General features: G+C 37.4%; 1 protein-coding gene across 1 annotated transcript in view; it reads left to right on the top strand.

Annotated features, from left to right (window-relative positions):
- The first annotated feature begins 641 nt into the window (after window positions 1-641).
- LOC150080470 (xylosyl- and glucuronyltransferase LARGE2s-like) overlaps window positions 642-13,441 on the top strand; it is a 115,364-nt gene continuing 102,564 nt past the window's right edge. Inside the window, exons 1-2 of the mRNA XM_090380702.1 lie at window positions 642-839; window positions 6,857-7,046. Of these exons, the coding sequence (XP_090236828.1) occupies window positions 691-839; window positions 6,857-7,046 (339 nt within the window). The 5' untranslated portion in view covers window positions 642-690. The remainder of the gene's footprint in view (window positions 840-6,856; window positions 7,047-13,441) is intronic.

Genomic DNA, 13,441 nt, shown 5'->3' with positions numbered 1-13,441 from the left:
CACTAGGCCTTCTTTACCCCACGACATACAGGTTCCCTTACACAACGTTGAACCCAGGACCGCTGTTCATTCTAACTTGCCCATTCAACATGTATTGTCCCACATTATCAACACACTCATGCAGACAATGTGGGCTACATAATTTATCTTGGTTACCAAATATAATACCAAATAAGCATGATGCATTTTCCTGTAAAGTCCATGATATTTTATCTCTGATTTCAGGGTGTAAATTTTCCACAGTTATCAGAAGAAATCACCATTTTTACACCTCAGCAATCATGATTCCTTGTGCTATTCGTGAAAGTTTAGTCTGAAGTGAGGGTTGCTTGATTTTATTTATTTATTTTTTCATCCCAGAAAGATGGAATTTCCATCCAGTATCAGGAAAACCGACTATTGGAACTTGTAATTTTATACACAGAAAATTAAATACATATATATTTTTTTTTTATTCCACTGCCCCTCATCTTCTTTAGTTGATTTGCACAGTATCAAATGTCGTCACCCGTTTCAGCACAGGAAAAAAAAAAAAAAAAAAAAAACTACACTGTCTGTCTCTGTCAACAAGCTCCTCTGTAGTGTTTTTGCTTTATCCAGCACGAGCAAAATACCTAGGCGCCCTACTGGTCGCTTGAAAGTGTATTGTGCTTGTTATTTGGCGAATGTTTAAAATGATCGTTTCACGTTATGGCAGCATTTCTAAAGCTTCAAAAATGTTATCGAGGGCTTACGTCTTTTCAGATGATACTTTTTGCAATTCTTTTGCATTCACTCGCTTCAATATTAATAATTTATTTTCATTTAATGTGGTATTTTGCGGAAGAAGAGAAATCTTGGTGAGTATTTTATTCTTCCTGTGGCCTGAGGTAAATATTTCAAAGGATTGCAAGTACAAAAGTACAATATTCCTCCAGCGGCTCACATCTGGCAAGTATGGGCTTGGTACGCCCAGGGTCCTGAGCTGGATATCATCATTCTTCTCTTTCTTGGTGATTCCTCTCTCTCTCAGCGTAACCCGGAATTTTTTTATTTTATTTTGGATGTTGCAGCATAAACCTTAGGCTTCTTTGCACCATATGGCTAATAATAATAATATGAGAAGCTTTTTGTAAACATTCTGTTGCTGGGTAGGTCGGTGCCCTATCTAATTAACATCATGGAAAAAATCTTCCATTTCCTCTTCTGTACAGTTAGATTTACACTTGGAAAAGGGACTTCTAAGTAATTACAATTTCATATCTCAAAAGAGATTGTTGCTCTTCCTACTATACATCAAGCGCAAAAAAAAAAAAAAAAAAAAAAAATGAAGTTTTTGTATTCTGAAATAGCCACCTAATGGCAGGAAGGTTTACAAAATTTATAATTACTCAGTTGATGACCCATGCATTCTTCGGACAAAATGCAAAATTGAAGCCACAAATTATCTCCAGTAAGTTAGTCCCAGTGTTGTCAATGTAGGAATCGGTGGCGTATCATTCAGTGGGGGAACTGCACCAGTACCTGAGTTCAGGGGCCCAACAGAAAAATAAAATAATAAAAAAAAAACCTTGGGTACCTTTAAATTTTTCATTGTTAAGTGGTAACAAAAGTAAACAATGTAAAAGTAAATACTTATTACAGTATTATTAACAATAGCAATGAATAAAAACTTCAAAATATATAGTTCAGCAACTTTAAATATATATATATAAAAATATCCTAATAGTTACAATTGTAAACATCATTTGCAAACTAATGCAATTCCTATGGCTGTTGTTGTTGTTTGGTTTTTAGGAGCATTAGCAACTAAGGCCATATTGCTCCTAGATATGCTGTGGTCATTCCCTGACCTTTCTGCATCCTCCGTATTTGGTGGTGACGGGCTCGAACCCCGGTCTAATCAAGAAGCGTGTGCTACACACTGCTGCTTCTTCCCACCTGGCTATGGAGGCGCCCAATTCCTAGGGCAGAATGCTTTCCAAATTGTAATTAATATTTTTCCTTTGCATGCAATAAGTATTACACAAACAGAAAACAACAAAAAAAAAAAACTGAAAATGCATATTTTCACGCTACAAATAAATTATTCCAGCAGAAACTCGAAAACTGCTTATTTTAGTTACTTTAATTGATTTATTTCAAATAATTATAAAAATCTCTAAAACTCATTAGATTTGAATATACTTTCCCAGGTCAAACATTGCACTCAGAATACAATTGGTAATTGTATGTTGGGTGCAAGGTTTGACAAAAATTGCAAGAAAAAAATTACCAGGTGGACAAAAATGACACTAAACTAGTAACAGAATTACTGAATTGAAACATGTAATGGTGGTACATACATTTATAAGTCGTCATAAGCCTGAAATTCCTGAATATAGTTCCATGGGTATATACAATATAGAGATTGAATTTTGTAGGACAGGTATTGTAATGTGTTATATTACATTTCTGACTGTATAAGATATGAAGCACTCTTCTGATCCTAATGTAAAAGTTTGAAGATCTTGTTCATCAGAATATTCAAATGAAAACCCATCTGCATTCTATGGTGAAAAGAATTTATTGGAAAGGAATTAGCATTAGTAAAGGCACATGATGTAAGAAAGCAAACTTATATAGCATCGGCCAAAAAAAACACATACCCTTCTCATTTCACCCATCCACTCACTCCAGATGTTTTTCTAGTTCTGCCTTGAATCTATTTAAGCTATCAACTTCTACGACAGATGGAAGTTTAGTTCCAGCAATCAACCACACACTGGCTAAAGGCAAACTTCTGCACATCTATCTTACAACTCTCTTTCCTCAATTTGAATTTATGCCCTCTCAGGTGATTATTCTGAGCAAGAGGAAGAATCCCATCAGCATTGAGCATGCTCAAACCATTCAAGGCTTTGTACACCTCGATCAGATCACCTCGCAGGTGCCTAGTTTCTAGATACTGTAATTTGCAATTAAGCCTTTCTTCGTAAGAGCAACCCCCTTTGTTCCATTCACTAGTCTTGTTGCCCTTCTCTGCACTCGCTCCAGCAGCTCTACACCCATTTTAAAATGAGGCCTACAGACCTGTATACAGTACTCAAGGTGTGGCCTGACCATTGCCTTATACAAGGGGATAATCACCTCCTTATCCCTTCTAGAAATATTCCTGTATATCATTGACAAGACACCATGAGCTACTCTTGCAGACCACTGCACTGCTCAGGAAACTTCATATCTGCCTGCACAATTACCCCCAGGTCCTTTTCATTCTCTACCATATAGTTGATACATTACTCTGGGATTACTGCTTCCCATATGCAGTACTTTACATTTGTCAATGTTAAACTTCAGTTGCCACCTCTCAGCCCATCTGCTCAACTTTTCTAGATCCTTTTGCATCAGCATACTGTCATTAGTGTCATTCACAACCCTACCAACCTTCGTATCGTCTGCAAACTTGGACATTACGCCTGATATACCATCATCAATATCATTAATAAATGCAGAAAACAAAAATTGACCCAACACTGAACCCTGAGGGACTCCACTGATAACATTAGTCCATGAAGAGCAGTGTCCATTGATTACTACTCTTTGTCTTCTCCCACTCAACCATCCCTTTATCCATAGCAGCAATTTGCCTCCAATGCCCCACTGCTCCAATTTGTGCAGCAGTCTTCCATGTGCAACAGTATCAAAAACCTTTCTAAGATCCAAATATATGTTATCAAAGTTATTCCCTGCATCCAGTTCCTTTGTGATCACATCATAATATCCAATCAAATTGGTCAGACAAGACTTCCCCTTAAGAAAACTATGCTGTGTCCGAGCTATAACTGAAGTCTTGTCTAGATGATCCTGAAGTGCTTCTTTAACAAGTGCTTCTTTAATTTCCCTGGAATAGAAGTTAAACTAACAGGTCCATAATTACTTGTGTTGCCTTTTGATCCTCCTCCTTTGTAAATTGGTGTCTTTGGTAAATTTGCACATCTCCAGTCCATGGGTACCTCCCCTGAGTCCAAGGAAGCTCTCATAATTATGGCTAAGGGTTTGCTTACTTCCTTTGCTGCCTCCTTGAATATAACTGGATAGATCCCATCCATCCCAGGTGCCTTGCTTATATTTATCTTCAACAATTTCTCCTCTATCTTGCTCTCAATTATTACAAAATCATCTAGCTCACTACTAAGAGTTTAAGTCACCTCTGGATATTGATGATGGGATATCAAGTTTAATTTCCAAGTTTGCAGATGATACAAAGGTTGGCAGGGTTGTTAAGGACACCACTGACGCTATGCTGCTGCAACAGGATCTGGAAAGGTTGAACAGATGGGCTGAGAGGTGGCAAATGAAGTTTAACATTGACAAATGTAAAGTACTACATATGGGAAATAGTAACCCCAGAGCAACGTATCAACTCTGCGGTACTACACTGACAGTGGTGGAGAATGAAAAGGACCTGGGGGTAATTGTGCAGGCAGATATGAAGTTCTCTGAGCAGTGCAGACGAGCTGCAAGAGTAGCTCATGGTGTCTTGTCAATGATATACAGCAATTTTTCTAGCAGGGATAAGGAGGTGATTATTCCCTTGTATAAGGCAATGATTAGGCCACATCTTGAGTACTGTATACAGGTCTGGAGGCCTCATTTCAAGAAGGATGTAGAGCTGCTGGAACGGGTACAGAGAAGGGCAACAAGATTAGTGAATGGAACAAAGGGTTGCTCTTACGAAGAAAGGCTTAAATTTTGCAAATTACAGAGTCTGGAGACTAGGCACCGGCGAGGTGATCTGGATGGTTTGAGCATGCTCAATGCCAATGGGATTCTTCATCTTGCTCAGAATAATCAGCTCAGAGGGCATAAATTCAAATTGAGGAAGGACAGATGTCGGATAGATGTGCGGAAATTTGCCTTTGGCCAGCGGGTGGTTGGTTGGTGGAACCGACTTCCATCACTTGTTGTTGAAGTTGATAGCCTAAACAAATTTAAGGCTCAACTGGACAGGTATTTCGAGCGAACGGAGGGGTGAATGGGAGTGGTGTGTTTTTTTTTTTTTTTTTTTTTTTTGGCTGATGCTGAATAAGCTTGCTTTCTTGCATCATATGCCTCTACTAATGTTAATGCTAATACTTCTCATGTGTGAATGTAGATGCAAAATATTCATTTAGTCTGTTAGCTACCTTAGTAGGATCATCAACAGTTGAACCATCGATATCAAGTGGACCAATTTGATTCATCCCCTTTCGTCTAGAGTTTACATAAGTAAAGAACTCTTTGCTGTTTTTCTTTACATATTTTGCCAAAGATTTCTTGTAATCTGCCTTTGCCTGCCTAAACTCCTTTGTGACTTGGTTACAGACCAGCTTATATTTATCATAGGCTTCCATGTCAATCATTAATTTATATGTACCCCATGCATTTTTCTTCTCTGCCTCATGTCTAATTAGTTCATCTGGAATCCACATAGGCCTAAACTTTAAACAGTATTTCTTAGTTGGCATGAAAAGCCTATCTTCCAAGAAGAACCACTAGTGATAATCAGATCAGGAGTATTACTCCCTCTAGTTGCCTCCCGAACATGCTGATGTGGAAAACAATCATCCAATAAATCCACAAAAGCCTTGCTAGTGTGTGAGTGACCAACCCACAAATTCCAGTCAATATCTGGGAAATTAAAATCACCCATTATAAGACTCTCTGATTTACTGGCCCACTCTATTTCCCTGTACAGTTTTTTATTACACTCATTAGAGTCATTAGGCCTATAACACACTGCTACTCTCAATTTTGATCTCCCAGTGCTTATGTCACACCAAACTGACTCGACACTGTAGTGTCCAGCCATGTCGACTGGCTGTACTTCCTTGGATTTTATGTGTTTCTTAACTAATAGCATTACCCCTCCTCCTTTCCTGTTCTGTCTATCCATCCTGTACACATTGTTCTCCCCAAATTCTATTTCTACATTCCTTATATCTGTGTGACACCACACCTCAAAATTTATTTACCAAACTCTTAGCATTGGTGTACACACATGTATACATGCACCTGTTCCTATTCTTAGCTACCCTAACACAGCTCATGTGTTTTCTTGTACCACAATGAATCCCAGCAGTCTCTGAAATCCCCTGCATCTTGTTTTCCAGGCTGCTGCTCATTCCAATAGAAGCAGTGGAAGAATCACTTTCACCCCTGCCAGCGGTTATTGTTAATCTATTAGTCCGTGTATTCCCCAAGCTAGCAGCTTGTGTTTCTTAACTAATGGCATAACCCCTCCTCCTTTACTATCCTGTCTATCCTTCCTGTACACATTGTACTCCCAAAATTCCATTTCTGCATTCCTTATATCTGTGTGACACCACATCTCTGATATCCCAACAAATTAAACAAATACCATGGGAGATTTCTTTTTTTTGATCCCTTCCTCAGTGTAGGTCTGAGATTAAGACATGACATTTTTATTTTATAACTCGTTCTTTGCATTAACAATTAAATTATAATGATACTTATAGATGCCATTATCTTGATGCTTTCTAGTGCCTGGGAACTGGTGATGGTTCTGAACTGGAGTGAGAACCCAGTAGTATCTTTAATAGAAATTATGATTAATTCATCCTTTATTCGATCACAAGTGCCAGATAATTTCCTTTTAAGTACAGAGATCTAATAAATTCTTTTTACCTAAGAAGTATTTTTAGCTGAGTGATTTTTTTTTCCCCTATATGTTTCTTGCTTCTTTTTTAATAAATAAAAATTCCATCTATATCTGCTGTCCTTCCTATGATCTTTTATGAAGAACTCAGTTTGATATCTTTCTTTTTGCAACCCAAGTTTTTTTTTTTTTTTTTTTTCCACTCAGTTTAAAAGCTATGTGTTTTATAAATTACAGGAAACGAACAGAAAATGATTGGCTGGGAAAAAGAGCAGAAATAATATGGAATAAAAAATCAGCAGGAAATTTGCTTTCAAATGAAATTACTCCATATGACAGTATCTCCATTACAGGATGGTGGATGGATCATGGCAAGTGGGATGTTGATGTGAAATGTTTTAATCAAAAATGGGCACTGTGTTCCAAGGTAAGCTGTTACTTTTGAATTGTTTAATTTTTATACTTTTCTAATATTACTTACTTATCCCTTGTTGCACCAATTCAAATTTGGCCCCAATAAGCTGCTTCCATCTTTGTTGTCAGTTTTTTCGGCTACTCATGCTCATGATTGCTTTCCTTTTCATTCTCTGCCAGATTTTTGTTGGTCTGTGTTTTTTCCTTCTAACATTGGTTCCTCCAGTTTGCTGCTATTCTTACGTTAACATTCTTATATTTTCTTAAGGTGTGTCCCAACAATTTGTTTGTCTGTTTTATGAAGTGTGATTGTGGTCCTGTTTCTCTGTTTTATTTCTAAACATTATTTAATAGTAAAAAATTTATATTTGTTTCCTTAAAATGTTTTATTTTATTTTTTTTTATTTTGTTATTCTTTTAAAATGTTATTTATAGTTGCAGTTTTATTTCCCTTTTCTAGATTTAGCCTTTCAGTTTTTAAAGATATACAGGAGACAATCTTTTTTTTTTCTTATAATTATAATACCATTAATAAGTATTATAAAATTTGGGCAGGAGCAGCAGTGCGTAGCACACGCTTCATGATTAGACCGGGGTTCGAGCCCGTGACCACCAAATATGGAGGATGCGGAAAGGTCAGGGAATGACCACCGCATATCCCCAGAGCAATATGGCCTTAGTTGCTAATGCTCCTAAAAACCAAATAACAACAACATTAATAAGTAAAGAAGTTATTTTATATCAATCAAGTTTAACTTGATAACTGTGTTAAGGTTTTTGTTATTTCACACACAAAGCCATATTAATTCCACTGAGGAATGTCTTTCAGTGCTTTCTGAGGTAATTTTTTTCCTCCTACAATTTCTGTTAACAATTCAAGTCTCTGTTGAAAATTATCCTCAGTAGCAGTATCTTTTATGTAATTGTGTGCACCTGCTAGAAAGTTAAAGAATGATAGACTTCTAACATGAGAATCAAAAAGAATTTCTGTTGATCACACGGGTCAACTGGATTGGGAAAAAAAAGCAGTTTTCTGTGTGCAGTACAATGGGTTTATTAAATTTAGAGGTTTTAAAACATTAACACTAGGATACAAAAATTTATATTTAAGTTCAATTTTTAAATTACATTTTATTTATTTATTTATTTGAGATCTTCTGTAATAATAGAAAAGAAATAAGCAACATTAAATTTACATGCTGTCTGTGGTCCTTTGTTTGCATGTTTAGTGATTTAGACCACTATATTTAATAAACTTGTTATTGCATGCAATGAAATGTTTCTATTTACATAGACTTGTTGTTTAATCTTCAAATATGTTTAGCTAATGAGTGATTTTTATATATTGATCCATTTTCGAGAATAGGATCTAGTATAATATGATTACTATATATGGTAAGTGGATTTATCATCCAGTTTGAATCCTATCAACAGCACAATGAATTTGAGACTTTCTCGGAGGTTGAATTAGATGGCCTTGGATGAAGAGGAGAAAATTTTATTGATATGTTTTTATTTTTGCAACACAGTAATTACAAATAAATGACAAACTGATCAGGAAGACCAATGGTATTAAAACTAAAATAACTTTTGCCAGGAAGAACAGAGTAGGGCAGTTGTCCAGTTTATTATTTTTGTGGAGATAAATATAAGCTAGACATTTTACATTTGTGTTCTGCGGTTTTTGTGTTGTGACAGACTAACTGACCTCCCCAAGTGAATTTTCTTTTATATATGTACAAGAACCACCTTTGAAGTGAAAGGAACCGTACAGTGAATAATTTGGACAACTGAGATGAGGCAGTGATTCAGGCAACTGATAATTGGGATTCTGCCAGAAAAAGTAAGTGGAGCTTAGCAGACTTAAGTGGAAATGGACATCATTGAGATTGGAACTGAGACCATTTATATTTGTGAAATGAACAAGGAAGTGTTTGACAGGTTTAGATCTTTTTGCAGATAAGTTTGTTCTATTAATTTGACCATTCATGATGTATTCAGTAGTAAAGAAAAGGTGGGGGCATATATGAAATAATGAAATTTTTGGATATGGGGCACACAGCAAGAATATTCCCTGCTCCTAACATAATGTAGCCTCGACAGTGCCCTCCACCTATGCACTACTTGCACTCCCTCCAGTCACTATCTTGCAGAGTAGAGGGAGTGAGATTGCGGTAGCTGATCTGAATACTTCCTAGAGAGTTACCAGTAGGTAACTCTCTAGGAAGTATCCAGAGAGTTACCAGTAGGTTCAGTCCAGTGGTCTGTCTACTAGCCACCCTGAAAACACCATTTTAGAACTGTATCCTTGAATTGTAAAGAAGATTGGAGATGGGGGAAAACCCCCCACCCCCTTGTGCTGTCAGACAACTAACACACTTTGTGATGCCTATTATAACCTCAAAAGACATTACTCATACTGCTTAATGGAAGAGATGGGTGTTTCCGTAGCTTTGCTCTGGAAACTAAACATGGATTTCACCACTTCAAGCCTCCAGTAAGCAAAGCGGTGGTGTTGCACCAGATGATGAGTCATTAACCACCAAGGGGCAGCATTCCTCTGTGTGATGTGAATGCCACACATCCAACCCTGCTGACATTGGTTCACGCCCCGGTGATCACCTTCATTATACTAGGTGGAGTATTTTGGAATTTGCAGATAGGGTATACATTGGATTACTAATTGCCTCACCACCATAAAAGTGCAAGTAGAGGATTTGGATGTTGCAGAACAACTGGATTACAAAATTTGGTCCACTTCACGCACAAGGTTCACCTGAATATCAATTCCATCAGTGTTTTAAACTCCTAAGTAGCCAGAATTTGCTTTTCATACCTGAAAAAAATGCTCATGCTCATAAGCCTGAAGGATTTCTGTTTTGTGACAAAGTAACTGACTCCCCCCCCCCCCCAACAAGTGAAAAATGCCGATGGTGGATTTGATTGCCGTACTCACATGGGAAAGGGCTTGGGTTGAATCATGTTGTGGCTGGAACAATTTTTTATGGACTCTTTTTTGCACACTATGGCTGAATAAATCAGTCTCAGTCTAAAATGTGATAACCATAAAAACATAAACAATTTTTATCAAAATGCCAAAAAAAGGTAGTTACCTTTTTACCTGAAGATCCTCTAAAATCATTAACTGCAACTATTAAATGAATATCAGTTTATTGGTACAAAGAATGTTACAGTGGCAGCACACTCCAATCATACCTACCCTGTATAGCTGAGACCACACTGGTCAAACACAATCCAACTCTGGTTTCTATCTATTTACCAAGTAGGCCTAGAATCTTACATCTGTATCTGAGGCACACCAAACGTGAATGTTGAATACTGTTGCATTTTCACATGTAGTGGAGAAGGAGCCCCCTTTTTTTAATAGATTGAAAACTTACGCATAGAAAATAGTAACCCGAAAATAACTTACACGCTTGGTGGGGTTCAACTGAAAACTAGTGAAAGAAAGAGATTTAGGCGTTGTGGTATGGTCAGACATGAACATGAAGTGCTCCGACTAGTATAAACAGACAGCAGAGAATTTATAAAACACTCACTTATAGAGATAGGGAGGTCATAATACCACTATATAATGCAATTGTGATACTGCACTTGGAATATTGTGTCCAGATATGGAGTCTCCATCTAAAAAAAAGACTAATCAAACTTCTTGAAAGGGTCCAAAGACAGGCAGTGCACCTGGTGAGATCAGGAAAATGGCATCCATATGAGGAAAGACTTCAAATATGTGAGCAATGGAGCTTGGAAACTAGATGCCTTAGAGGAGACATGATCGAGGTATACACTGATGTTCAAAGACAGTGCATCACCCCTTAAAATTGTAATTGTCATCCGAATAACGTAAGTATATGGAAATATTTGTTACAGATTGCATCAGATAATATTGATGTGCGTAGGTGATGACGTAATACTGCATCAGCTGTTACTTTCAGCTATATACACACGCTCTGAAATAGTTGCAGTCATTCCTTACTTGTGTCATGATGGCGAGTTACATGCAGTTGACACCACGAAGAAAGAGTGCGATTGTTGCTTTACACGAGGAAAGATGTTCTTGCCATATTGCTTATAGAGTGTCTTGTAATCAGTCGATAGGGAGTAGATTTCTTTCCAAACTCAAAAATACTGGTTCTGCTGATGGGAGAAAAAGGAACCGGATGCAAACGAGTCTCTATGCTAAAACAGGACTGCGTTTTGAAGCGCTTATGCCTTAAAAACCGTAAAGCTTCTTCGTGTGAGCTGAAAAGTTAATGGGAAGAACATACAGGAGTGGTACCAAGTGCAGTAACAGTCAGAAGATGCCTCTTCAAAAATGGACTTGTAGCCCATTGTCCCAAGAAGAAGCCCCTCCTCACACAAAAAATGAAAAAGGCCTGATTAATTTGGTGTAAGGAGCATGTCAAATGGACCCTCGAGCAGTGGAAGTCAGTTATTTTTTCGGATGAGAAGAAATTCAATCTGCGTGGCTTTGATGGGAGACAAACGATTCACCATAGACGTGGTGAAGAATACCACCCAGATTGTATGATGTCTACAATGAAATTCCCTACCAGTCATATGATATGGGGGTGCATTTTGTATTGCGGATTAGATCACCAGCAGTTTATTAAAGGTTCCATAAATGCCAATGGATACCTGGCTATATTGGAAGGCAAATTGCTGCCAACCAATAGAGACCATTTCAACCTGCCAAGTAACTGGATCTTTCAGGATGACTCTTCTCATTGTCATCGGGCGAAAAGTGTAAGTAGGCACTTCTTTAGTTACTTTAGCTTCATTTCTGCATTAGAGGTTCGACAGTAATGTATTTACTTTTGTTACAGGTGAAAAAATGGTTGGAAGAACGGTCCATTTCAACTCTTGGGAACAGCCCGGACCTGAATCCTATAGAGAACTGTTGGCATTGTGTGGAATCTGCAGTTGCCAGAAAGAAACCAAAGACCCTCTGTGAACTTCAGGAAGCCATAATTCGTGTTTGGAACTATGAACTATCAATTGATTATCTTCAGAAATTGATCTTTTCAGTGCCTCGACAGTGTGCTGCTGTCATCAGGGCCAGAGGCAGTTCAACTAAATATTAGTTTGCACCTAGTGAACTTTTCATTTTGTTTTCCATTTAAATTGTTAAACTGAAGCAAATTGAGAGTTTCTGATAACATAACCCCAGGGGCTCACATCTGATGAGTATGGGCTTGGCACACCCAGGATCCTGAGCTGGATATCATCATTCTTCTCTTCTTGGTGATTCCCTTTTACTTTTCTCTCTCTAATTTTTTTTTTTTTTTTTTTGGCTGGTGCAGCATAAGCCTCAGGCTTTCTTGCACTATGTAGCTAATAATAATAATTTTATTCATAATTGTAATGTTTACCAAAACTGTTGTATAAAGGTTGCAAATGCTCATTTTGGAATATTTTGAGAGCACCTGTCAAATATTACTTAGCTTTGCCTTAACTATTAATAAATATCTTTTGTTTATATTTCTATTTGTGATGCTAGTCATTAATATAACATACCATTGCAAAAAAGGCTTAGAAATGTGAAATTCCTAGTTAATCAGTCTTTGAACACCAGTTAACGGGTACAGAGAAGGGCAACAAGATTAGTGAATGGAACAAAGGGTTGCTCTTACGAAGAAAGGCTTAAGTTTTGCAAATTACAGAGTCTGGAGACTAGGCACCGGCGAGGTGATCTGATAGAGGTGTATAAGGCTTTGAATGGTTTGAGCATGCTCAATGCCAATGGGATTCTTCATCTTGCTCAGAATAATCACCTCAGAGGGCATAAATTCAAATTGAGGAAGGACGGATGTCGGATAGATGTGCGGAAATTTGCCTTTGGCCAGCGGGTGGTTGGTTGGTGGAACCGACTTCCATCACTTGTTGTTGAAGTTGATAGCCTAAACAAATTTAAAGCTCAACTGGACAGGTATTTCGAATGAACGGAGGGGTGAAATGGGAGTGGTTTTTTTTTTTTTTTTTTTTTTGGCTGATGCTGAATAAGCTTGCTTTCTTGCATCATATGCCTCTACTAATGCTAATTTTCACTGTTAAAAATGATTACAGAATTAGGAACTACAGATAAAGCGTAGAAAGGCGAAAGTTGAAATTTGTTAACAAGGCAATAATTGAAATTAGAAAGGTGAAAATAATATTCTGCCACTTGTACATCGGTCTGCTACTTCATCAAGGGCTTTGAGCAGACCAATAGCCAATTTAAAAGAATGTCTCATACATGCCCATTTCTGTCGTCCCTATACCAATTTTGCCAGAGATTAACACTTAGGTAATATTCTGGTAACTAATTATGAATTGGATATAATATAAGTTTATTTTAGTTAACAATATCTGATTCAGCAAACTGGGATAGAGACTCAAAACCCAATG

Source organism: Mastigoproctus giganteus, chromosome 9 (genome assembly GCF_048544385.1).
Source record: "Mastigoproctus giganteus isolate SK-2022 chromosome 9, ASM4854438v1, whole genome shotgun sequence".
Classification (NCBI taxonomy): domain Eukaryota; kingdom Metazoa; phylum Arthropoda; class Arachnida; order Uropygi; family Thelyphonidae; genus Mastigoproctus; species Mastigoproctus giganteus.
This window is presented reverse-complemented; position numbering and strand designations above follow the sequence as displayed.